The sequence below is a fragment of the Lissotriton vulgaris genome, chromosome 8 (assembly GCF_964263255.1).
Source record: "Lissotriton vulgaris chromosome 8, aLisVul1.2, whole genome shotgun sequence".
NCBI lineage: Eukaryota > Metazoa > Chordata > Amphibia > Caudata > Salamandridae > Lissotriton > Lissotriton vulgaris.
The window spans coordinates 410726167-410752520 of record NC_141696.1 but is presented as its reverse complement, the minus strand read 5'-3'; the positions used below and the strand labels follow the sequence as shown (position 1 = coordinate 410752520).

The 26354-nt window shown below is 46.6% G+C and overlaps 1 protein-coding gene across 1 annotated transcript in view; it reads left to right on the top strand.

The window, feature by feature from the left end:
- The window catches only part of ATP10A (ATPase phospholipid transporting 10A (putative)), an 895063-nt gene that overhangs the window by 617728 nt on the left and 250981 nt on the right, over positions 1–26354 (top strand). The window contains exons 4-5 of the mRNA XM_086934179.1: positions 13099–13205; positions 22545–22676. Of these exons, the coding sequence (XP_086790305.1) occupies positions 13099–13205; positions 22545–22676 (239 nt within the window). The remainder of the gene's footprint in view (positions 1–13098; positions 13206–22544; positions 22677–26354) is intronic.

The following is a 26354-nucleotide window of genomic DNA, read 5'->3' as shown; positions in this document are numbered from 1 at the left end:
AGCAGTTCCTCCGTATTTTCGTGGCATATTGTGGTCTTGTTGTATTTTTATTTTTGTATTAACTTTGCTGTTGTCCCCCTTGCCTGTGTGTATTTTTATTGCCTTTTTGTATTAAGTTCGCTGTTGTCCCCCTGTGCCTTGCCCGCCCCGCTCCCCGCTTCCCGCCGCCGTTCACGCGGCCACTCCCCCTTTTGTTTTGTGTCCTCCCCGCTCCCGCCTCCCAGCTGCTTCTCCCTCCCACTTAGCCTTAAATGGCGACCGCGGTCACGCGCAGCGGGCGTGCCGATTATGTGCCGAAGGCCCGCCAAAGGCAAGCCCGTCTGCGCCTGTCCGCGCCTGGACCGCGTCCACTGCCAGGACCCCTGGCCCCCACCGATGCAAGACGACCCGACAGACCTACGACGCCGCTGCACTCACCGCTCTCAATGCCGGCCGGAACCCCACCTGCTGCCGGGCCGCCCCGAAACGCATTCACGGACCCTTCACCTGCAGAACCTGCAAGTTCACCTGCCTCCGAACCTGCACCGTGCCCACCAAGCCAAGCACCAGCAACAACCTCAAGTGCATCCTGCTCAACACCCGCTCCGTCCACAGACACGCCGTGGAACTCTGGAACCTCCTCGACACAACATCACCAGACATCGCCTTCCTCACGGAAACCTGGATGAACGCCTCCTCAGCCCCCGACATCGCCATCGCCATCCCGGACGGGTACAAGATCATCAGGAGGGACCGCGTCAACCAGACCGGAGGAGACATCGCCATCGTCCACAAGAACACCATCCGCATCATGACCGACTCTAACGACACCTTCGCCGCCGCCGAGCACCTCCACTTCCAGATTCACACCGACCCAAAGACGACCCTCAGAGGCACCCTCCTCTACAGACCCCCGGGACCACGCACACAATTCAGCGAAGACATCACAGACTTCATCAGCCCACACGCCCTCCCTTCCGCCGACTACATCCTCCTAGGGGACCTCAACTTCCACCTGGAGAACAACAAGGACCGCAACACCGCCACCCTGCTGGACAAACTCGCCAACCTCGGACTCAAGCAACTGGTCAACACCCCCACCCACTACGCCGGCCACACGCTTGATCCCGTCTTCTCATCCAGCAAGCACATCACCTTCAGCCACTCCACTGGACTCCACTGGACCGACCACAGCTGCGTCCACTTCAGCTTCAGAAAAACCACAACCCACCACCACCCGCAACAGGTTACTCACAGGAGCTGGAGCAAGATCACCGCCGACCAGCTCACCACCTCCCTCAGCCAGAACCCACCTGCCAGCACAACGGACCCCAACGAAGCAGCCCGCAACTTCACGCAGTGGCTGAACGCCTGCGCCGACGACCTCGCACCACTGAAGGACCCTCTCAGCAGACCCAGAAGCAAGAAGGCCTCCTGGTTTACCGACGAACTCAAGGACTCCAAGAAGACCTGCCGCACCCTCGAGAAAGCCTGGCTCCTCGACCAGACCACTGACAACATGACCGCCCTCAAACACGCCACCCGCAAGCACCACCAGCTCATCCGCACCACCAAGAAGAAATCACTGAAGGAGCGACTGGACAACAACGCCCACAACAGCAAGGAACTCTTCAGCATCGTCAAGGAGTTCTCCAACCCCAGCACCGGCAACAACGACATCACTCCTTCACAAGATCTCTGCGACTCCCTCGCTTTGTTCTTCCACCGCAAGATTGCCGACATCCACAACAGTTTCAGCGCACCATCCACGCACCCAAACCGTCGAACCAACGCACCCCACCGCCACCCTCCGCACCTGGACCACAGTGACCACCGAAGACACAGCCCGCACGATGAACACCATCCACTCCGGATCTCCAACCGACCCCTGCCCCCACCACGTCTTCAACAAGGCCGACTCCACCATCGCACCCCAACTCCGGGACGTCATCAACACCTCGTTCAACACCGCCACCTTCCCGGAGAGCTGGAAGCACGCCGAGCTCAGCGCCCTACTGAAGAAACCTACAGCGGACCCCACCGACCTCAAAAACTTCCGCCCCATCTCGCTCCTCCCTTTTCCTGCCAAAGTCATCGAGAAGATCGTCAACAGACAGCTTGCCGCCTTCCTCGAGACGAACGGATCCCTCGACCCCTCGCAGTCCGGTTTCAGAGCCAACCACAGCACCGAGACCGCCCTCATCGCAGCCATCGACGACATCCGAGCCCTGCTCGACAATGGGGAAACAGCGGCACTCATCCTCCTGGACCTCTCTGCAGCGTTCAACACTGTCTGCCACTGCACCCTAGTCCAACGCCTCAGCAACACCGGCATCCAAGAGAAGGCACTGGAGTGGATCATCTTGTTCCTCGCCGGAAGAACACAAAGAGTCTGCCTCCCCCCGTTTCGATCCGAGGCCACGGAAGTCATCGCAAGGATCATCACTCAGCCCCACCCTCTTCAACGTCTACATGAGACCTCTTGCTGCCATTGCACGCCAACACAACCTCAACATCATCTCCTACGCCGACGACACCCAGCTGATCCTCTCCCTCATCAGAGACCCCGACACCACCAGAACCAGCCTACACAAAGGGATGAAAGACGTCGCCCAATTTGGTCAGCTATTCAGACGCGCGCGTCGAGCGAGAGCCACCCGGTCTAAACGTCAGGGCGTATCAGGGGATCCCATGCGCGCCCTAGGGCAGCCGGTACCGGGCTCCACTGAAAAGCGCGACGGCCCCTTGCCGGTCAAAGACTGTTGGAATAAGCGCCTGAAGCGAACGCTCTACAGCGGAAAATAACAGCCAAAGCTGAAGGCCCAAAGTGAGATCATAATGAGCTAAAGTCAGAGAGTGCGATAATCAAGAACAAAATACATTAACAGCAATAATAAATGGCAACACAATTAGCCCCAAGTATAGGCGGAAGGTCCTGCAATAACATCAAATCATAGCAATATAAACCCCAAACAGTATCCCAAACCACAAGCAGGTTGAGGGGACCCGAGGGGAGGTGCACTTAACTCTGACTTGTGAGCAGCAAAGAAAGAGGATGATGAGAGCACGCGAGGGGTTCTTATGGACTATGGGGGCGTGCCTATATTCATGTGTGTTCATGGGAAATGAAGTTTATTTACTGTTTTTTGTGAAAATATTCATTTTCATTGGCTGCTGTGTTTTATGCAGTAAAGATTGAGAAGCATAATCCTCGCCTCCGTGTCCTTAATAGAATTGAAAATTCTTGTCGCGAATGCTAGCAAATTTTTGATTCTAGCAAGCCTCTAGTTTTGATACATTTCCAGTTATGCTAGACTTTGACCAAACCAGGTTCTGGTTGCGTCAAACCTTTGAATATTCACAGGCGCAGCTGTTTGTAGCTGTTTGTATAAAAGCTCTGTTAGGGGATGGTTTTCTGATCACTGTAGGTCTTCCGTTATTCTGAAGTTCTGATTAAGGATACACCATTGTTCCAATAGTACGTGTCCTCTCTCTCTTTAATTTCTCGGGACATGTCTTGTGAATTGCTCGGGCAATTTTCGATCAAGCATTCACTAGATTTCACAAAAGGCTCCTGTAAATCTTCCCAGATTATATTTCTGGTCCTGTGCCTGGGTTGCTAACAGAAGACCAAGAACACTGCTTGCCCTCTTCTCTACTTAACCACACGGTGTAAGTCCTGAGCAAATCACTTAATTTCACTGTGCCTTAGATCCCTTGTTTGCCATAATAGTGCGCATATACCAAACACATCTATAACTGGTGTACTTTTCACAACAGGATTAGCTCTGCAAAGTCTTGTCAGAGTGTAATGTCATGGGCTTGGTTGTTTTTGCACTCATAAAAGAATGAACTCACTTGAAGATTTGTGCTTGCGCTATTTTGCCGACCGGGGCTGTAAGTAGGCTAGGAGTGATAGTTCCAGAGCTTGTTGTCTCGCCCCAAGTCTACCTTTACATATAAATGTGACACACTCATCTCACTTGTATGTTTACGTCTGTATGTTCATGTTCGGCTTGTAACTGGATTTATGATATCTGATTGAGGACTGAGATTTGCCAAACCGGCCCCAGCCACATATGCTGCATCAAAACGACATGAGTTTGTGCCCACCCTGCCACTCCCATGGGTGTCGCCTCTTCTTGATGTTGTCAGTGCCCAAAAATGGCAGTGAGACCTCTACATAACATTATTAACTCACTACTTTCACGTCCGCAGTTTTAACATAGGGCAGTGCACACTCCAGTCAAGTGCTTAAGTTTGGAAACTGTGATGTAAGTTATTTCCTCTTCACAGATTTTTCTATTCATTTATATATTTGCTGCACTGATCGTTGGCAGTGGCAGCTTTTCCATTAGGTTGGAGAAGTGTTGGCCCCCTGCTGCACGGGCAGCAAAGATGAAAAATAAAATGGTAATAAAATGAATTTATTACCATTTATGTTTTTACCTCTCCCAACCCTAGCCGTGTTTGAGGGCGGGTACACTCCTGCTGACTGGCACCAGGGGAGGGGTGCTCCCTCGAGTTTAGAGTGCGCATATCACTTTGGATGGCTGTCTTGCGGCGATCTGTCTGACATGCAGACTCTCCCAACCCTAGCCGTGTTTGAGGGCGGTACACTCCTGCTGACTGGCACCAGGGAGGGTTGCTCCCTCGTGTTTAGAGTGCGCATGTCACTTTGGATGGCTGTCTTGCGGCGATCTGCCTGACATGCAGACTCTCCCAACCCTAGTCGTGTTTGAGGGCGGGTACACTCCTGCTGACAGGCACCAGGGGAGGGGTGCTCCCTCGAGTTTAGAGTGCGCATGTCACTGGATGGCTGTCTTGCGGTGACCTGCCTGACATGCAGACTTTAAACCTTTCTACCTAGCTGTCTTAGACCCAGCTGTGCCATGCTACTACTAAGTGTGGTTGACATTATACTGTTCACGAGAAAGTGTCACTCATAGTTGTTGAATGTCACTCATAATTACAGTAAAATTATGAAAAATGGCACACATAACCAATCCGAAAACTTGGCAGCAAGTTAGAGGTGCTTTCCCCTCTTGCCTGTTTATAAAGTTTTAGGCCGTGACCGCATTCTTCTCAAGTCAGGGTTGAAACCTGTAATCTGTTGAATAAAACTTGTAGGTCAATCCGCCCCCAAAGCATGTCGATAGGTCCATGAAGTAGTGAATGATTCTGGGGGTCGTACTCTGCCTGGTTTCTCTTATGTATGTTTCACATTAACTAATCTTGGCCATTCAGACCGCAGGCTGATAAATTCTCAGTAACTACAGATATGGCACTGACAATGTAAGAGAAACACCCGGCATTGACATATTTCAGATGACTGGGTTTTGAGGATCTTAGACATAGATCCCTGTTACAATATAACAAAAGTTATGTTTTATGATTTTTGGGAGTGGTTGACAGTCATTAGGGCAAGTTTAAAAAAAAAAATATATATATATATATATATATATTTCTTTTTATTGGTGACCAGTTTACATATAGTAGACACTTTACAAACAGTAGCAATCAAGAGTGCATCAATTGTCAACTTTCTCACATAGATTACAGAGCCTGTCAATATCACAGAGATAATACATTCAACAAGTTGTCCGGCTGGTCTACATTTGATCTTGTCCATGTCTCTGCTCCGGGGGCTCGCATATTCCTCCCCTGTAATTATTCCACTTCTCCCAGATCTGCGACCACTAGTTGGGACACCCCCTAGATTCATATACTGTTCTCTCTGTCAGCACACACCAGTCCAGATCTCTCTCCCACATTGTTAGGGACGTTGGCTAGGGCATGGTTAATGAACAGCTGTTAAACTAGAAATTGAGGACCTCGAATATACCCTTTCTCCATTTGGGCAGGTCATTGTTCAGCAATGGCTCGCATTAGGAAAGGTTGAGTATTCTACCATTATCTTTTTCGAATGCGTATTTTCTATGCTAGTGCTGGCACTGTAGATTTTTTCGGTATTTTGTGATGTATGCATGATAATTTTGAATATTCTGAATAAATCAATACTGATTACAACCATTCTGTGCAAGTTTTAAATTGCTTGTGTGCAGGCAACGCTCACAGGTTGCACAGATGGGAGCATGCGCCTCGTCCCTTCAGAAGGTGCACTGATCAGACAACTGGATAGAACACTGGTCACACTGGAGTGCACATTCGAGCCACTTACTCACTGCTGCGTTATGGAGTATGAAAGAAAGTTGAACAATTGCCTGTCTGACTTGTTTATTTTATATTTATTTGCGGGGGTTTGTTAGTGCTACTAAACACTGTGTTGCATTGTAAATGTAAATGTACATGTATTTATATAGCGCAAATCACTGACCGAGGTCGGTATCTAAGCGCTTGCTTAGGGAACCCGCCCTGGTATTCCCCTGTGAGATAACCCCGGCAGGGTATCCACAAGGTGAAAGCCAGGCATCCCGCCGCGAGGGGCCGTTGTGGAGATTAAGCAAGCTATTGCCCAGAGTCGCAGAGTGTGAACCCGTGAGTCGAGAAGGCACCGGAGCGAGAATTATCGAGTCCGTGGAATTTTTTTAGCCCAAGACCCGCCGAGGCGGGGAATTGAACCCTGGTCCAGGGCCGATCTCAGCTTCCGGGTCTGCCGCCTCTTACCCCTGAGCCACACTTCTCCACAATGTGTTGCATTGTAAGCGATTGTGGGTGGATCATCAGAGTGAGAGTGCAATTTGGTAGCTTTGCAAGAACCCAGTTCTGCAGAAATAGGCAGAGGTTGGTAGTGCCTGTAGATAACTGCCATCAAATAAGTGCCCAGCATGATGGTAAAGGCTGGAGGCACAGAAAGATTTCTGATGGGAGGAAGAGAAGGAGGAAGAAGGCAGGCCACTCTTGAACACCTGACGAGACGTGATTAGGGAAATGGCAGGAGAGAGCAGTTGTGAAGAAGGTATGGTTACCCACGTTTGAGGAATGCATTCTTAAGTCTTAAATAAAGAAGAACAGAGTTTCACATTTAGGATCCCGGGTGATGTAGTGATCGAACTCTACATCTTTTGAATCTGACAGAGCCTGTTAACTCAAGGCATCAGTATGTTGACCTAAGACTTCTGGCCAGAAGGTAATGGAGAAACCGCTTTGCAAGATTGGTTGATGAGTAGCCATGAAGCGCCTTGTGTTTTCAAGTTTTCTTTTTCTTTTACTATGAGACACTGAAGGAGTTTAACAGACTACGTGATGTGCTTGTGAAGTTTCAATCTAAACAGCAGATGAGCTACAATGTTTTGAGCTCTGGGGTTTATGTACACTCTTGGAAGGGAGGTTAGTGCTGCTGTGTGTAAGCTATAGAATCTAAACATTACATGACAATGAATAGTCAGTCAGTCAGTCAGTCAAAGCTTTTATTTTCGGATAAAAACCATAAAAAGACAAGTTACAAATTCATAAGCTGGTTTAAAAATACAAGTTAAAACAGTAAAAAGGTTCACAATAAAAACTATATCATAAAATATACAAGAGAGTGAACAAAGGCAATATATAGAAAAGGGCTGATTTTTTAAGACCTTTGCAGCAGCCCAGAATCCCTTTTAGCAGGTCAGTATGGTGGCATGCCATTTTGAAGGCAGCATGTAATTTAGAGGGGAAGGATAGGTCACTGACAAAGAGTACTCCCATTGGGATTGGATGTGTGCCTCATTCCTTTGGTCAAGGGATAGGTAAGAGTGTTGACTGGCGGGTACCAGGGGAACAATTGTGGGTTACTTGCCATTCAGCCAGTGCCAGTTATCCTGCATCTATTGATGAACATGTGGAATCCATTGAGACAAGCTAGGTAGGTTACGAGGCTCGCCATCAAGCTTGAAGAGGTACTCTGTGTCATTCGTGTACAGAGAACTAGTCTTGTAGGTGTCAAAGATGTCAGCATGGACTCCATATATGCATTGAATAGCTTGTAAGAGGGCAGAGACCTGGAGTACCCTGCCATGAGCTGTTCTGACGAGGAATGAGCCCGGTTTGATTTAGTAAACCGATGCTTAATTAATTGCCAACGTTATCATTTCTTGGATTCCATCTCCATTAAAATCTTGCTCCACCTTTTATATTATATTTTCACTTTGGTTTTGCCCACTTGTTGGACAGTTGGCGTGGCTTTAGCCTGAATAATCTGTCTATTTCATCTGGGCCACTGTACCAGTTCCATCAGCTCCTTGTGCTTTCCTTATTCCCATCCCCACAGAGTTATCTTTAGCGTTGGTGTCCTCTTATACAAAGATATGCTATTCTTTATTTGGCAGGGTTGAAGGCATGCAGGACATCAACAGGAAGCCGAAATAGTTAGATGTCACTGGTAGACTTATCCTGGTTACTAAGTTGGTCCACCTGCAAGCTCCATGAGGCACAAATGTCAGCCAATCAAGTGCCTCTTTAGCCACATTGTCATAGCACATGATAGGCCTACTACTAGGCCAGGCATGCGTTTGACGGACAGTTATATGACATCACCTGTAAGCTCGAGTCCTACGTCCTCCAGACTGTACAGGTGTGGTTGTATGGGCCACCAAAGACACTTAAATGCCAAAGAAGGAAATGTCTTTCCATAAATGATTTGATAAGAGGTATCCCAGCATCATCATTCTCAGCATGAACATCATCTGTCCGAAATCGATCCATGACTCCTGCATAAATGGTCATTTTGTAGTGGTTCAACATTTAAGAGTGTTAGCATAGTGGACAAAAAAACAGTATGTTGTGTACAGAGAGGTTTGAGTGATTGTTAACATGCACTTATAATGTTAATATTCCTACAGTAATGACAGGTCATACCCTGTTACCATAGCGTCTGATGAAGAGCATACTGAGCACAATATCAGATCTATGTATTTACAAAGCACATACCAACCAAACAAAAACTGAGCGTGCAATACACATATTGAATTCAGTGTTCAAGTGCTAAGGTGCATTGGTAGTTTATTCCTGAACATGCATATTTAGTTAAAGATCGTTTTCTTCTCTATCTGGCTCATTCACAATATGCAGAAGCTGTCATGTCATGCGAATACCATGTAAGATATACAGGTAGAACCACTTGTCCCAGATGCTGCTGTGGCTGTAATTAAGTATATGGAATGCCAAGTGGCCACATACTTAAGTTTATCAGTGGACACGCTTACCTTCATGCATTGATGATGAAAACATCCAGTTACTCCATTGATGATGGATGCCTGGCCAGCTGACAAGAAGTGGGATCATTTGATGTGTTGACCTGCCCACAACTTCCAACTTGCAGTAGGTTTGGTATAAGTCTACACAACCCAGGTTTGATACAGGACTTCACTAATCACCACAATCACTGCATCATTCCGATGATTAATAAACAGAAATTGACAAAGAGAGAATGACCAAAGAAAACCACACTTTGATTGGTGGTGTACACTGTATTCCACATATATTCTACAGTGTGGTCTCAGAACATGCAGTAGTAACAAGAAGGAGCAAGCTGGACCGGCTGCCATTACCTGAACAACTTTATTTCTTTATTTTAGTATTTCTAAAGCATGCGACTACTCAAAGGCGTTCTAGCACAGACAGTAATGTAGCACAAAATGTGCATTAGTTCTGGCCAGAACTTGTTATGTCGTCATGCTCGTATAATTGTTTAATTGTTGTCATGCATCAATTTGGTGGGTGCCCACTGAGCAAAGGTTGCCATTGTATCAAATGAGGATCCAACATAGTGGGGGTGAAAAAGAGGTACTAGACAAAAGACAGTTGTGGTAGCCCTGGGAAATGTACCGGTGGAACGAGGGTGTAATGAGATCATCACCACTAGGGATGACACTAGTTGGGGCCTAGCTGCAGTGGCGACTACCGTAAATAAAAAACAGTGGGGCATGTAGGCTATTGACTCACCATGAATTCAAGAGCATGACCTGTTCAGCCCTTCTCTTTCTACGAACAGGAAAAGGGAAGACTTCCTTTCTGCTTGTGGAACACAACTCCAACCAATCCTGGAGCTGCTCTCATGCTGTGAAAGCAGCTCCAGGATTGGTGAGAGCAGGCGCACCCAGTGCTCATTTTGAGTCTGTGGGCCTGTGCCAGCAATCCTCAGGTTGTTTCATAGCCTTTGGATTGCTGGGTCTACAGTGCGCACGTCTACCTGGCCGTCGCAAGACGGCGAGCGAATCCGACATGCACACTGTAGACCAGTGCTGTCATCCTGCATTTGCAGGATTCATCCCCTCTCCCTCCCTCGCCTTGTACATAGCACAAGCTGTTGCGGTGGCAAATAAATTAAATGGCATTGACATGCCATTTTATTTATTGTCTTTGCCTGCTTTGCTCTCAGCAGGCAGGGCGACACTCCTCTGTTCCTGAGGAGGAGCCGCCCCTGGTTGCCTCTCTTAATAAAGGAGTATCATAGTTTGCACATCAGGATGATAGGTCGGTAGGATTCTCATGTAGGTCCTCCATTTAACTTGTTCGGAATGATTTTTCTTCATTGATATAGATGTCATCACAGATATCTGAAAGGAGGTTTGCATGGAAAATAGTAGTGGCAGCGAAGAAGCCTGATCAAGAGCAGCTGAGGCATCACTTGGGTTTGTTGTGAGTTCCCTTGGTGTGCCTGACATTCGAAAATGCTCACCTCTCTCAAACTTCACGACTTGTCACATATGCAGTTTTTTTTTTCGTTCTACTGTCCTTGAGGAGAGGATTTGGCCTAACGGGTAGGGCGGTCGACCTCAAATCAAGGGAGCCATGTTCGAATCTCGGCAAAGACGTTCAACATCATGTGTTTTTAAGCAAATCACATCATCTCCCTGTGCCAAACAAAAATAATGTGTCCTCGTGTAACGCAACTGGTGCTCATGTTAAGCGTTCTGATACCCGAAACCTTCAGGGTCAAGTTTGCGCTATTTAAAACTCGTGGGAAAAAAAACCTTCACTAAAGAAGCTCCCAGAATTGCTTAACCCCTTCCTTGCTTCAGTCCGCCAATGGCCGTCGCGAGCACTACCTCCATAGTGCTGCGCTCATCCGTTGGCTGACGGGGCACCACCCACCGAATTAAACCGCCGCACTGCGGCGGAATTCGCGCCGTGGTTAAGCGGTTAAAAGAACTTTACAATGCTTGTGTGTTATTCATTTCAAAACGTCATAATTAACCCCTTGCATGCTGATGATGGCTCCCGTCCGTCATGCGTCACAGTGCTCGTGTGCTGATGACGGCCCGGGAGCCGTCATGACCACGCCCGCGATCGGAATGTCCAGCACTGGAGCGGAATTCCGGCCGCGGGCAAAGGGTTAAAAAACATCTTTCAATAAATGTATACATTTTATAACAGTAGTTCATCCTTCGTGGAATATAAAGATTTTCAGGCAGTTCGGATGTATGCTTTATGTTCAAGTTCAGGAACCTTATGCATTGTAGTGTCTTGCAGATTGCACTGATTGTCAAACAAAGATCATATACTGCACATCGTGTATGGTGTTGTTGCACACATTACATCTTCGTGTTTCTTGTGGTATTCTTTGCCATTATATGATCACGAACTATGAAGTAATATTTAAAAAAAGACTCTGAGCTCCTTAGATTGCTATATTATCTCACGATAATGTAACTAATTACATTTCGTTAGAGATTAACTTAATGATAAGAAAGAAGGGATCCTGTGGACAGAGGTCAGATCACTCATTAAATAATTTATTCTCATTGTACTCTTTTATAATTGTTTGAAAGAAGCTCTTGAAGTCATAATCTGTAAAATATAGATTGTATGGCCCAGAATCACTTGGTTTCCTTTTGAAATTACCAGAAGTAGCATCACACAATTCTCCTGGTAATAAAATTCTCTAGCAACAGAGTTTTGACTTTACAAACACGAGATATTCCACCTACATACGAGTGCATTAAGTTTCTTTAAGTAGATTCCACCCAATCCTGTAAATGTATAATGCAGCATTCGATCCCTGGCCCAACTCTTATAGAGCGCCTGTTTCTGCAATTCAAATTAACTTTGGATTGGTTGAAAGTGACGCACTGATTCTTGTTACTTACATATGCCATGTAAATATGTAGGTTACAATAGTTTATCTTTCATGTGTAAGTCTGTTCGCTGTGTATGCATGAAGACTTCAGATGTTTTGAATTCATGTATGCATCTTTATGAATTCACCTACTAAATTCACACTATTTCACATTCTCTGTATTCACCTACTAAATGCACATTCTTTCACATTCCCTAAGTATTTTATGGGCAGTTTATGCTAACTTCCTTGGAAAGTGTGTATAGTTGCTTCTGTATTGTAAAACATTTATCTTTGAAATGTTATGTTGCTAAATAAATGTAAACAGAATATATGTTAAGAAAAGGTGCACGTACTTTAACCTCTAAAAACAAGAGCAGCCATTTTAGATATTTCATATGTATCGCTCATATTTCATGTTTTTCTGCAATAAGGAGTCACAACCTCGATCACTTACTTTTTCGGTACCTATTACAATTGTTCCTGTCTCCAGCTGTCTTGTCTCGAACAGCATTGCATACAATACTCTACAAAACCAAACCTCGCTCCAGATTGGTTTGCCTCCGTGTAACTCTCAGTTGCCTTGCTGTTATTGGTGGATTTCCACCCCCTCTACACTTGACCCGTCCATTGGCGTGTTTGGGGTTCCCTCCTAGGAAAATTCGTTATGCGTCCTACTACAAGCAGTGCTTTGCATTGAATCTAAGAAAACAGACACATTTAAACAATACCTCCTTGTGGTCACTAGAAACACTGCATCACAAACGTGGACGATACATTATCAATTTTGATAGACTACGAAGACCACTATAAACAAGCATTGTCAATGCCAATCACTCGCTTTTGCCCATAAAGGTAAGCGAGACCAATTGGAATTGCTTATGCTTGTTTAAATATGTTTTTTATTCGATAATAGTCACCACCTCATCGTTGAGGCACAGTGTCACAGCCAGCTGCTGTTGCTGCCTTTGGGGTTCTTCGGAATGATGCTAGGTGGTCTTATTCTTGGTGGCCCAAGTAATTTTTCCCACACTTCAGTATAATGCCTCTTTGTACCTTTAACACCTGTTTGAATGATATGGGCATTTTGTGTTAATGCTGCTTTGTTAATTTTTCTTCTGTAGATTACATAAAAATGGAAAAAGAATGGGACTTCACAAAGAAAACCTCTTGCTTCGTGGATGCACTATCAGAAATACAGAAGAGGTAGCTGGGATAGTTATCTATGCAGGTATGTATTTTTTCATTTTTAATTCATAGTCGGAGGAGGGTACTTAACTGCATTGCCAAACCTCTGGAGGCTTAAGCATATTAAAAGCCCCATAAATTACCTATTTATGCTTTCAGACGTTGTGTTCATCTGGAGGGTTTTCCATTAACTTTGCGAGATCCAGACGTAACTGAAGATACCTAATGGGCAATGGAATTTTGTTTTGTTACTTTTTAGGTCTTGCATAGGCAGCACTTGCGCTGTCTTGTCGAGAGATGCTGTATTCAGTATTCTGCCCAGGTATTTTATTGGCTCCTTTGACTGTCTTTTGGAAATGTTTCTTTTTCATTGGCTAATTTGTTCAATAGTCCATCCTTAGTACCTCCTTTTCTCCTGTTGTAACCTCCCATGAGGACTACCCCTGTTACTTGTGTTGTTACTCTTTATGTTTTATTTATAGTTTGTGAGCACTATTTTCATAATGACTTTCTCCTAGCTGCTGTTGCAGGCATGACACGCTCTCCCGCTTCCTAACCTGCTCTGTTTTCCTTACTCAGCACGGCGCCTGATCATCAACACTACGCTTTAATATACGCGCCCTCCCCGCTTCATGTCCAGATCCACGTTTCATGCTTCGTCAGACTTTATTAGTTGCTTTGTCTTTAAGCGTGACGACGGTGCGCTTTCTTTAGTTTTGCACGGCGCAGCACTCCTGCACACTCTATGCCCTAATAAGTGCGGCACGCCATGCATTATACTTAAGCATGTTGACTGCGTGCCTTTCTTTATTTTTGCTCGGCGCTACACTTCTGCATGCGCTTTGCCCAGGTCAGCGATGCATGCCGTGCTCTATCTTCAAAGCATTTATAAAGGAACAGTGGTCCCTCACAACATAAGTCATAAACCACATTGAACACAGAAATACACTGATGTCTATGTTTTTGAAATCCCAATGTAGTTTATACATTTATTGTATCAGATTAAAGCAACCATGAAAGTGGGACAGTATTCAACAAGAAAGTAAGCTTTGCTTTCGAACTCTGGCATTACAAAATTTGGCCGAAGTGCAACCAGTAATCAAGCCACAAACGTATATATAACAATATTGCACATATCTACAATGAATAAATAGACAAGTATGCGTCAAGGTGCTGAGGTTGATGATGTTTCAATCTCTAACCTAATAATGGGCTCCTCATCAGGGCACAACAAGTGATGCCTGAGGAAAATGCCTGCATTTCATGACGGACAAGGCTATGCCCACAGTGACTTTATTGAAAATCCAGTAAGGCTCGATCTAAATTCAGGTAGCGTATGTATACCATAATAGTCCAAGTTACCGAGTCCGGGCAATCAATAAAAGGAATTGTTGAGGTTGTTAAAAGACACTAAGAAATGGTACCAAACCAAGACCTTATTCATCCAAATTAAAAGTTCAATTGGGAATCAAATTACAGAGAGGCCAGAATCAGCCCTTGAATGTTTCTGTTTAGCAGAGACGCAATGAATGAAAGACGGCTTTTAAGGATACCCTCAGTGATATTATGATGGTGACTGGTCGAACCCGTGTTATAGTTCACCAGTGTATAGGCAGGTGGCCAGACGTCACAGACCTGGTGACCTGGATTTCTTACAAAGCATCCAGCCCTGGCGAGTCATATTTTACAGACCTCAACCAGTAAGGTAAACCCTAATTAATTTCCAAATCACTCCTCCGGATAGGTAATCCAAGAAGATTGATGTTTCTGACAAGTGCATGTTTTTCTCCAACAGCCTAACACTGTGATCTGTAGATGCTGTATGTTTGTTCATCCGTTAGTCACATGCCCTTTGCGACATGGCCAGCGGGATCTTGCTGGCAGTTCTGGAAGACATTAGTGCTTTTTGTGACAGTAGAACTAAAAAATATAAAAAACAACTGATGAGCCTTGATGGGTAGGACATGGCCAGACATGGTATATGTGCAAGCCCGATACTACAGATTGCCTGAGGAGAGCAATAGGTGCTACAGTTCCTTTGTCGACCCATGGATACGTTTCATAGGATTCTCCTGCAATGCGCTGGTCTCCCTAATGTATGTGCCTTCTGATGGGTTCCACCATTTTGGTGAAAAAACATAGTCAGTGTTAGAGCATTGTAAGGACAGCAGTGCTTCGGCATGCTCTTTGGGACTGTTGACTCCTGCCAAACAGTTTTTGCATCTCTTCGGATAGTTTAAAGTTCATTCCAGAGGACTGGGGACAGCCTTCCCAAACAATGCAGCCCACACCCTAATTCTTTTGAAGCTGTGGAAGTAGGTCTGGCAAGCAGTGTGCAGGCTAGCAGTGGCAACAGTCCTCCAGTTCCTCTTCCCTGGTGACAATGATCACCAAACAAAATTACCTTGCCCTTAGTGGTGCTTGCCTACTTGTGGGGGGCACTCAGATGGAGCACAGGGGCCTCAGGCCTATCCTGGATCTCCGGTCTCTACATGCCTTTTTGTGGAATGATAAATTTGACATGCTCACACTGGTCCAGAACCTATTGGTTCTAGGCCAGGGTGATTGATTGGTGTCCCTGGACCTGCCGGAAGTGTATTTTCATGAACCTGTCCTACAGATGTTATATGAGGTTCAAGGTAACTCAGGAGCATTTTCAGTTTCATATGCTACCCTTCGGCCTTGCCAGCACTCCTCAGAAGTTCATGACCGTGATGGCGCCTCCAAATGACGCTGAACCTCATTACATCATTAGGTTCACTATGAACACGTTGAAGTTCAGGGCTTTCACTCTGCCGCAACAAGTCCAGGACGTTTGGGCTCTAATCCTGATTTTTCAGGCTCAGTCATGCTAAGAGCAGCTGTGAGACGTCTTGGTATCCCCTTCCTTCTTTGTCAGCTATGCCAGGTGGCACCTGTGCTCCCTGCTATGAAATGTTACGTTTCAGTGAGCACAACATCAAGACAGTCTGGCTGATGCCATTCAGGTCTTGGAGGAGATTTGCAGTGATGGCTTCTTGAACACCATCAATCCAGTAGCAGGCTCCTCTGTCTTCCCTACCCAGAGCTGATGGTGGTGATGGACATGTCCCTGCTGGGCTGGAGAGGTCATCTGGTGAAGGTGGAGATAAGAGGAATTTTGAGCTGGCTCCATATCAGTCTGCTTGAGTCGCAGGCCATTCTTCTAACTCTGAAGCCTTCCTGCAGTCCATCAAGGGGAGCCTTATTCAGGTTCTCACTGACAAAACCAGTGCCAAGTGGTACTGCAATAAGCAGGATGGAATGGGTCATAGGTCCTGTGTCTGGAGGCTGTGCACCGCTTCAGGTGGGTAGAGTGTCAGTACATCTACCGTATCACACACACCACAGAGCATGAACTCTAAATGCCAGAACAGATAACCTGAGCAGGCAGTGTCTGGCGGATCACAAGTGGCAACTACAGCCAAAGGTGGCACAGGGAGTCTTCCAACAGAGGGGAGAACCATAGCTAAATCTTTTTGCCACCTTCAGGAACGTGTAGTGTTGAAAGTTTTGTGCACTGGAGTTCTCTCATTAACAAGTGGTAGGCAATTCTTTCCAGCTGGAATGGAATATGGGATTCCTGTACGCCTTCCTATCCCTGCCGTGAGTTCAGAAAAAAGATTGGGAAAGACTGGGCCCAAGTCTTTCTAGTGGTTTCAGATTGGGCCAGGAGAGTGTGGTAGCCGAACCTTCTGGGCATGAGCCTCTATCCTCGGATCAGGCTGCCACTTCACAAGGACCTCCTTCTCAGCAACATGACAGTGTCCTCCCCCTGAATCTACGCAATCCGCACCTACATGTGTGGAGCTTGAGCGTTGGCACTGACTGTGTTTGATCTGCCGACTGAAGTGGTTGATGTCTTCCTTGTCACCAGGTGCCCTTCCATGATAACCATTTTTGCCAGGCGCCGGAACAAATTTGTGGCCTAGTGGAGCATTCACAAGACTGATTTCATACAGGTAAAGATGTCCGACATCCTTGTGTTTATTTTATCTTTGTCCCAGCAAGGTCTTTCAGTGGGCATTTGTAAAACGTGTCTGCCTTTCTACATTTGCCAAACCAACTGACCTGCTGTGATGCTATTTATTAATGTTTTGACATACATGTTTTCTCCCAAATCATTTGTGTTGCCTCAGTGGGACCTTAACTTGGTTTTGATGTTTCTCATGTGCACCCCTTTCTAACCCATGCATAGCTAGTCACTGCGTATAATGACCTTAAAGTCCATGTTCGTCATTGAGATTATGTCACCTATCTTGGCAGTCACACTGCGCCGCCTTTTCCCGGACAAGTTGGTGCTGAGGACTCGGACAGCATTTGTGCCAAACGTTGTGGCTCCCTTCCACAGTGGGCAATGTTCCTGCCCATGACATCTTCCAGACTGCAATGTGGGGATCAGTGTCTACGTTCATAAATGGCTATTGCTTTGAAAGACAGGTCCAGTGGGAAGGGCATCTCCCCCACTCAGTCTTGCAAGACTTTTTGGTATGAGCCCACTCACAGACCTTCCACCTGATTAAATGCTGCTTTGATATCTATTCTAAGGTGAGGAATCTGCAGTTAGAAGTATCCATCAGAAGAACGAATTACTTACCTTTGATGAGCCTCTTTCTGGTGGAAACTCATCCTAACAGCAGATTCCTTACCTCCCTCCCATCTCTCCTTTCTGTGGAGTATCCCCTTTTTAACATTGAAAAAGGTCCAAGTTTGTACTCAGCACACTGTTATCAACAATTGTTCACACCCCACAATGGTGCCTAAAGGCAAAAGACAAGAAATTTCCATCAGCAGACAGGGATGTTGCTTATAGACGGCATGTGGGAGCATTGCTTTGGAGAAAGATTTCTGTATCCTGTCTCGCCCCAGGGAAATATTGCAAGGTGAGAAATCTACAGTTAGATAGTGTATCCACCAGAAAGAGTGTGGCCAAAGGTAATCCACTTGGAGAAGTGTGGCTCAATGGTTAGAGCGGCAGACCCTGATGCAGAGGTCTGGCCCGGGCCCAGGGTGCAATTCCTGCCTCGGCGGTCTTGGGCTCAATTTCCTTGGACCTGATCATTCTCGCCTCAGTGCCTATTCTAATCATGGGTCCCACTCTGCTACTCTGGGCAATAGCTTGCTTAATCTCCACAACGGCCCCAACAGCGCTGGGATGCCTGGCTTCACCTTGGAGGTGCCAGGAGTGGACATTTCACAGGGAAAAGCCAGGAAGGGTTCCACAGCAGTATGCGTACATCGCCAGGAAACCCCGGTTGGGGTATAAGTGCGCCTTACAAGTACAAATTCATTTCGTTTCATTTGTTTGGGCCGGGCCAGCTTCTTCCCTAAAAATAGTGATGTATTGTGTTGCTAGGGGAGTAGCATGAGCAGATATGCATGTGTATGACATTTTTTTACAGTGCAAACTTAACCAAAGGCAGCAATAGTGCTCTCTAGGGTCAAATGCGAGCATAAAGTTGAATGAATGAAATGAATGAAAATTGCACTTGTATAGCGCTAAACTACCCGGAGGCCTCGTAGCGCTTGTGACTGAATTTGCTTAACGCAGGCTCAGGGCAGGTCAGCAGAATTTGGCATACAAGTGTGTTTTCAAGGCTTTCCTGAAGGACAGGTGGTTACTGTTGCCTCGAAGGGATAGAGGGAGGGTGTTCCAGAGTTTGGCCGCAGTATGGGAGAAAGAGCGGCCTCCCCATCGAGCTTTCCTGACTCTGGCGGAAGTGGCCAGCCGGAGGGTGCAGGAGCGGAGGGAACGGGACGGGACGGGACGTAGGGAGTAGCCAAGGGATGCAGAATGGCGGGACCTGTGCGGTGAAAGGCTTTGTGTAGGATACACATAGCCTTAAATTGTACTCTTGCCACTATAGGGAGCCAGTGAAGCTCCCTTAGGGCATTCCTCGCTGACTGCCAGCGAGGGAGGTTATAGAGTAGGCGGGCCGCACTATTTTGTGTGACTTGGAGCTTCTGGGTGGCAAAGGTCGGAGCTCCCATGTAGTGGGCATTCCCGTAATCCAGGCGGGAGAGTATGAGGGCCTGGACTAGGATCCTCCTTGCCTGGAATGGGAGCAGAGGGAGCACCTTCCGCAACATCCTCATAAGCCCAAAGCAGGTGGCGGCGGTCTTTGTGGCTTGGACTGAAAAGTCCAAAGCTTTATCGAACCAGATCCGGAGGCTTTTTATTTGGGACTTGGGGACGGGGGGCAGGCCCAAACATGGTGGCCAGATGGATGCAAGAACAGAGGGAGAAGGATTGCCCAATAGGATGACGTCTGTCTTCTCCCCGTTAAGTTTTAGGCAGGAAGATTGCATCCATCTGGCAACAGCCTCCAGACAGGGGCCTAAGGTGTGGGACGATCCCTCAGAGTGGTCTAGAGAGACCACCAGTTGGGTATCGTCCGCGTAGGTGACGATACGCACACCGAAGGGATGGACTATCCTGTCTAGGGGTTCCATGTAGGCATTAAACAGGGTAGGGCTCAGGGAGGAGCCCTGAGGGACCCCACACCTGAGTGGGTGTTTAGGAGACACCGCCTCGCCCTCAAAGACCTGGAAGAAACGGTCAGCCAGGAAGGATGTCAGCCATTCCAGGGCCGCGCCCGACACGCCCATGTCCGCCAGTCGTTGTAATAGCGTGACATGGTTCACCGTGTCGAACGCAGCGCTGAGATCTAAAAGGATGATGGCGACTTTTCCACCCCGGTCCAACACAGCTCTTGCCTCTTCCGTCACCGCTAAGAGAGCGGTTTCAGTCCCATGCAGAGGACGGAACCCTGTCTGAGAGGCCTGCAGAAGACTATTAGACTCCAAATAGTTCATCAAGGTGTTATTTACGTGCCTCTCTAGCAGTTTGCTCAGCCAGGGGAGTAAGGAGATAGGACGGTAGTTCGCCAAGTTGTTCTGGTCGAGGTTGGGCTTCTTCAACAGAGCCCTCACCATCGCGCACTTCCATGAAGGTGGTACGGATTTAGAGGTGATGGATGTGTTGAGAACGTCCAATATGACTGGGCGAATAATGTCCGTGACCTTAGTGAGGGTCTGAGGGGGTGCTGGATCGTTGGGGGAACCAGAGGTAATTTAGGGGATGAGTTTATCCAAGGCAGGAATGTCCAAAAGTGGGATTGTATCAAGCGTACAAAGGGCAGAGGAATCGGAAGTTGTAGATACGAGGGGTTCCGTATCATTGTTAGCGTCCCTGAAAGAGGAGTATATGGCCTCGATTTTTTGGGAAAAGAAAACGGCCAAATCGTTACAACGATTTTGGGCGCCCTCGGCAGAGGGACACTCAGCAGGGGGTGAAATAAGGGATTTGACAATTTTAAAAATTTCCCTTGGGGCATTAGCGGCTGCGTTAATTTTGCCACCGTAAAAAGAAGCTTGTGCCACCTTTATCTCCTGTTTGTAGAGCTTAATGGCAGCTCTATATTCAGTTTTCCTGAGTTGGGAGTAGTCCTGTCTCCAGGCTCTCTCGATTTTCCGGCAAGCTAATTTCATGGTCTTAAGGGCAGGTGTGTACCATGGGGCTGCTTTGGGTCTTTTTATGGAGTTACTAGATTGTATGGGGAGGACCAGATCGAGTGTGCTAGAGATCCAGCCATCGAAATTGTTGGTGGCTGTGTTGGGATTCGTTACCTTCCTAGGTGGGTCTCTAGCAAAGGCGTCTTCCCATGCAGGGAGAGGGATTGAGGACCACTTCCTACCTCGATGTCTAGCAGGATGGAGAGTCGAGGGAGGGGGGTTTGTGCGCCACGTGAAAGGTATCAAAAAGTGGTCGGTCCAGGGTAGTGGTGTAGAGGGATCCACCACAAGGGCGTCTATATTGCTATAGATGTGGTCAAGAAGATGACCCCTATTATGGGTTGCGTGAAAGCCCTTTTGATGTAGATCCAAGGCTTGTAAGTTGGAGCGAAGATTATTAGCTGTAGTGTCGTGAGGATCATCTAGATGTAAGTTAAGATCCCCCAACAGAGTGAAATTGGGCGAGGACAACACGAGACTTGCAGCAAGGTCTGTTATTTTAGTAATGAAATTGTTAAGCGCGCCAGGTGGGCGATAGGCTAGGATGCCAGAAAAGGTGGTAGTGGGGGAGAATTCTAGTGAAAAATGGAAGCTCTCACAAGTTGGTGAGGTGGTGGGGGTAATACGGCATTTATAGCTGTCTCGATAAATGATGGCCAATCCACCACCTCTCCCGGTCTGGCGATCCAGTCTTTTAAGCGTGTATCCTTGTGGGGTGGCCCATACAGTAGTCAGATCGTTATCTGTGTGAAGCCACGTTTCAGTTAGGAAGAGAGCCTCAGGTTTGAGCTCTTCAATCAGTAAGTGCAGTTCGGTATAATGTTTGCATAAGGACCTACAGTTCAGGAGGAACATTCTCCATTCTTGACCAGGGTGTGAATGGCAGGTGTGAGATGGACTCCAATTACAACTTTTACAGAGGTACTCAGTAAGGGATGGGAGGAACGTGTGACGACATAACAGATTGGGGCAAGGACGTAGGGCGAGAAGCGATGAGGAGTCATAGGAAAGTAGGGGCCCTACCATTGTGAAAGAGCCTGGCCACCAGCAAGCAGGAAGCGTCTGGACGCGGACTGGCGCAGACTGGCTTCTCTTTGGCACGTCTACGGCGCTACCGCTGCGCGTCACCGCTGTGCGGGAAGGTGCGGGGCTAAATAGATTAGGCGGAGTGGGAGACTAACGCGTCAACCCACCTAAGATGGCCGCCTAGAATGGAGCAACCAGGAAGTGGTACCGCTTGCCTCCCTCCACAACAAACAGCACTGGTTGCTGCGGTGGACCGGGGAGTGAGCGAGCAGAGTACAAGTGATATTACACAATTTTAAAATGCAGGCTAAAACAAAGATAAAAGATAACGCTTGTAGCAGTTCTTACTCGCTGCCAAGCGCCAGCGCAGCGATGTTTTGCAGTTCAACCTCGAGCGCGAATGAGTCTAACCCTTAAGTAGTAAGGGCGGAGTGGGAGACTAGCGCGTCAACCCACCTAAGATGGCCGCCTAGAATGGAGCAACCAAAGTTAACAAGTGATATGCGAGGTGGGTGGCCTGTGGACTGTCAATGAATTGGTATGTTGCGTTCTTTAAAAATCTGCATTTTTAACCCTGTCCTAAATTGGAGCAATATTGGGGCGGTCCTGATGGCTACTGGAATGGTATTCCAAAATGTGGATGCATAAATGGAAAAGGTGGGTGGACGTTGAGTTTGGTGGAGCAGCACATAGGTTTGGGCAGAAAAGCATATGTGGTTGCACTGTTCACAGGTGTATTGGCAAAGTATTCACACTCCAGTACCAGGGATGACACCCTATGCCTATTTATGATCTGCTATTTTGCTTTATTTTGTCTCTGCAGGACATGAAACCAAAGCGCTTTTAAATAATAAGGGACCGCGTTATAAATGCAGCAAACTTGAAAGGCAGATGAATACTGATGTACTGTGGTGTGTACTCATACTTCTAATAATCTGCAGCTTCTCCGCAGTCGGTAAGTTTTTTTCCACACAAGGCTGCAACCTATACGGCATAATTATGGATTTATCTCTTTTGCCACCTAATTTGGATGATTTGTAAATAGCAATACAATGTTTGTCGCTCAGAAGGATGAAACGAACACTAACAGAGAATGTGCTACATAATTTCCTTTTGTTCCACATACTTTAGATTACCTTCATGTTGAAACCCATATTTCACAGAGAACCATGACATATTTTCGCTATTGAACAGTTCACTGTAAAACGCGTTTTTTTTATACCAGTGCATTTTCTGAGAGAAAAGCACTCAAACATTTAACTCAAAAATATATCTCAGACACATAATTTTTGTCTGCCAGCGCTACATTTTTCCAAAGGTGTGCGTGTGTTAGGAGACATACATAGCATGCAATTAATGATCTGACGACAGCTGTTAAAGTGTTTGTTGATGACGTCAATCTCGCAGCATAATTAAACTGCAAGAAACCTGTGGGACCAGAGCAGCTAGCAGAGGAAATGGGAAATCTTTATTAAGTTCAGCGTTTCTGCAGTCACTGCCTAGTTATTATAATTTTCATATGGTCTACTGTAGGCCAATGCGGTGCCACATAGCACCTTTCTTTTCAGTTCCCACACCCCACTTTGCACCCAGACACGAGGCGACTAAAGTATAGATTTAATTAACATTTTCTACTCTAGAGAGGCTTAAAATGCAAGATAAAAATGCATATGTAATATTGATTCAGCACAGGGGCTCCAGGAGAGGGCTGGCATGGGACCCAAAAGCAGCCCTGGCATTTTCTGCCAGAACAGCACTCATAATATGTGAAGCAACCCTGACCACTACAAGGGAGATTTATGGGGGTGATGGAATTCAACCCCCCCTCCCCCCCCCCACCTACCAAAAAAAAATGGTAACACATTTTTACAACACTAAGAACTCTAAGAACTGCGGAGACGTTTTTATGAAGAACACAAAAAATGTGGCAAGCATGGGGAAAAGATGAATTTAGACCAAACGTGTTTTATTTGAAACTTCAGTGTCTGTGCTGTTCTTAACGGGCTAAGGTCTTCCAGAACCTTCCTGGGTAGAGAAGTACAGTACAGATGGAGGGGCTTTTCTGTACAGTGCAAACAGTCTGAGGTTGCCATGCATGTCTTTTTATCAAAGATGCTGGGTGCAGGTGCGGCCCCCAGCAACACAAGCTGCAGGACTTCCCATCTCAGTCGGTTAAAGACATACCAGTGTTTCACAGTGAAGTAATAGGGAGGATGGGTCCATTGCTGTGCTCTTTAAACACTCTACAGCTCAGGTACACTTTGCATGGTATTCTGAATACCCCAGGGTGCATGGTTCCCCAATAGTTCCCTTTAATAGTGCTCAAAGCACTATGCACACTCCGGATGAATAGACTTCTTCAGCTAATCTAAGGCAAGCAAGCCCACCCAATGGATTCCCCAATGGATTGCCCAGAGGCTTATGCATTCAGTCATTCACAGAGGAAGGGACGCTTTTCAGGAAGGGTGCAGACATGTGGACAGTCGCGGCTCGTCTGTATGGGCTGATGGGCTATGCTCCCTCAACTTTTTCTTGGCAGGAAGAGCGTCTGTCAAGGCTGAACAGAGGTCAGCCTGGGGAACACTCTTCTTGTTTGAGTCTGGCAGCCAGGAGCTAGACATACACTATATGTGCATGCTTCTTTCGTTGCCTGAGCTGAATTTTGGGTATTCCTAAACTTTGCCAGGCTGAGGATTTCACAGCTCTGTGGGCTTGACATCCTCAGTCTGGCAAAAGTGTCTCAAGGGCCTCCCCCTTCTGACGAGGGGGACCGCCACTGATTGTCTCGGATCTGGGCGCTTCAGTTTTACACCCTGAAGAACCCAGCGCCTAATGTCAATCAGTGACACCTCATCAAAATGTGGGGTGGGGTGGAGTGTGGGATCAGCCGTCTCACTGACCCCATCCCATTCTGTGATGAGAGAAGGCAGCAGTCCAAACCCTCCAGGGACCTCCAAGGCTTCCCTCTTTTCAGTAAAGGTAAGTTGAATGTGTTTTTTATGCTTGGTGCATGTGTGTATGTATGAATGTATATTTGAGTGAGGGTTGTAAATGGGTGTCTGTGTGCGCATGTGCGAATGCATGGGTGTGAGTGAGTGTGTATGTGGGCATGTTGCGCTCCTCCCCCTCCCTGGTGTAATTACCGGCTGCCACTGGATGTAGATCTATTTTTCTGAGTGTGTAACGCATTATGAAATGTAAAGGAACAGCAGCATTGTCCTGAAGTAATGGGGAGCGGTGCAAAATGTCCACTACTGTGTGGATGCAGCAATGAATGCATGGAAGAATCGATGTATGAACGGATTGGTAAGCAGATTAGTGTATGGATGGTAGTGATGTGTGAATGGAGACATAAATGTATGTAGACATTAATACAGGGATGGGGAGATGAATGAATGGGTGGGTGCAGCCATGAATGCATGCATCAATGAATGGAGATTGAACACATGGCTGCTTGGCTTAATAAATGAATCAATAGTTAGATGGATAAGGAGTGGGGCGATCAGTTAATTCAAGAATGGGTGACAATGAATAAAGGAATTTATGTACGTGGAGGAAATAATTTCGATGCTCTGATTAAAAGTGGGTGCCCTGGTTTTCATTTTAGCTTCTGCATCAGCCTCCTCTAAAACTGCCAGCAACAATCCTTGTGATACATGCACTGCTTGGATTCTATACTGAAATCCATCTATGACTGTGCAAGTCCTCCCTCTGCACACTTCACACTTCACACAGGCTAGACAAGTGCACTCAGCCTGCTCAAAAGCGCAAATAGGATGCACCATCAGCAGGCACGTGTTATGCACATGCTGGGTGGATAACACTGAATTGTTAGCTTATGTTGCTGAGCAAAACGTAATCTTCCCTCCTCCTGTATGTGGCTTTCTTCTCTCTTGCACCTGTCCAATACTGCAGGCTTACAAAGGAATATTCATTCTCATGGTGGGGCGCATGATTTAAATAAAGGCTTGCAGGGTTGCTAAATCACAACAAACTCCAGAGTATCCTTATGAGAGAAACTGGTTAATTCCACTACTAGACACAACCTCACTGAGACGTGGGTAAAAAAGAATACTATTCCTTTTTTATATACAAACTTCACCCTTTCTAGTAGTGGCAGGCTTCATCATCGGGTTCACCCTGACTCCTAAAAGTCAAAGTAAGCTCAACCATGTTCCAGGGAGCTCCTTGTATATGAGTATGCTGGGGGCAGTTACTTTTATATAAAAATTCCTCACCCACTCCCAAAGTATCCCTTTATTAGTGGGGTGGATGGGAAATGATTAAAATAAACTATAAAATGGGGCAACAAGGACACAATAGTCATATGCTCCTTATGATGCCAACATTTGTCTGTCCTACACTGATGGCCTTACAAAGTCCTAGGCATTTGTCTGGGCAGATTCGCTTTACTAATACATCCCCGTTGGCGTTTTTGTATACTCAGAGTTTTTTTTTTAATTGTAGCATGCACTCTAAAATATAGGCATGAAAAGGCAGTGAATATTTGCCTGGCCAATTGGTACCTGTACATGAAGATATAGAAAGAAAAGCAACAAGATTTCAGTGCTAATGTATGTTCACATGTCGTGCACAAACACAGAATCCTGTGCCTATCAACTCTCATGCTCCA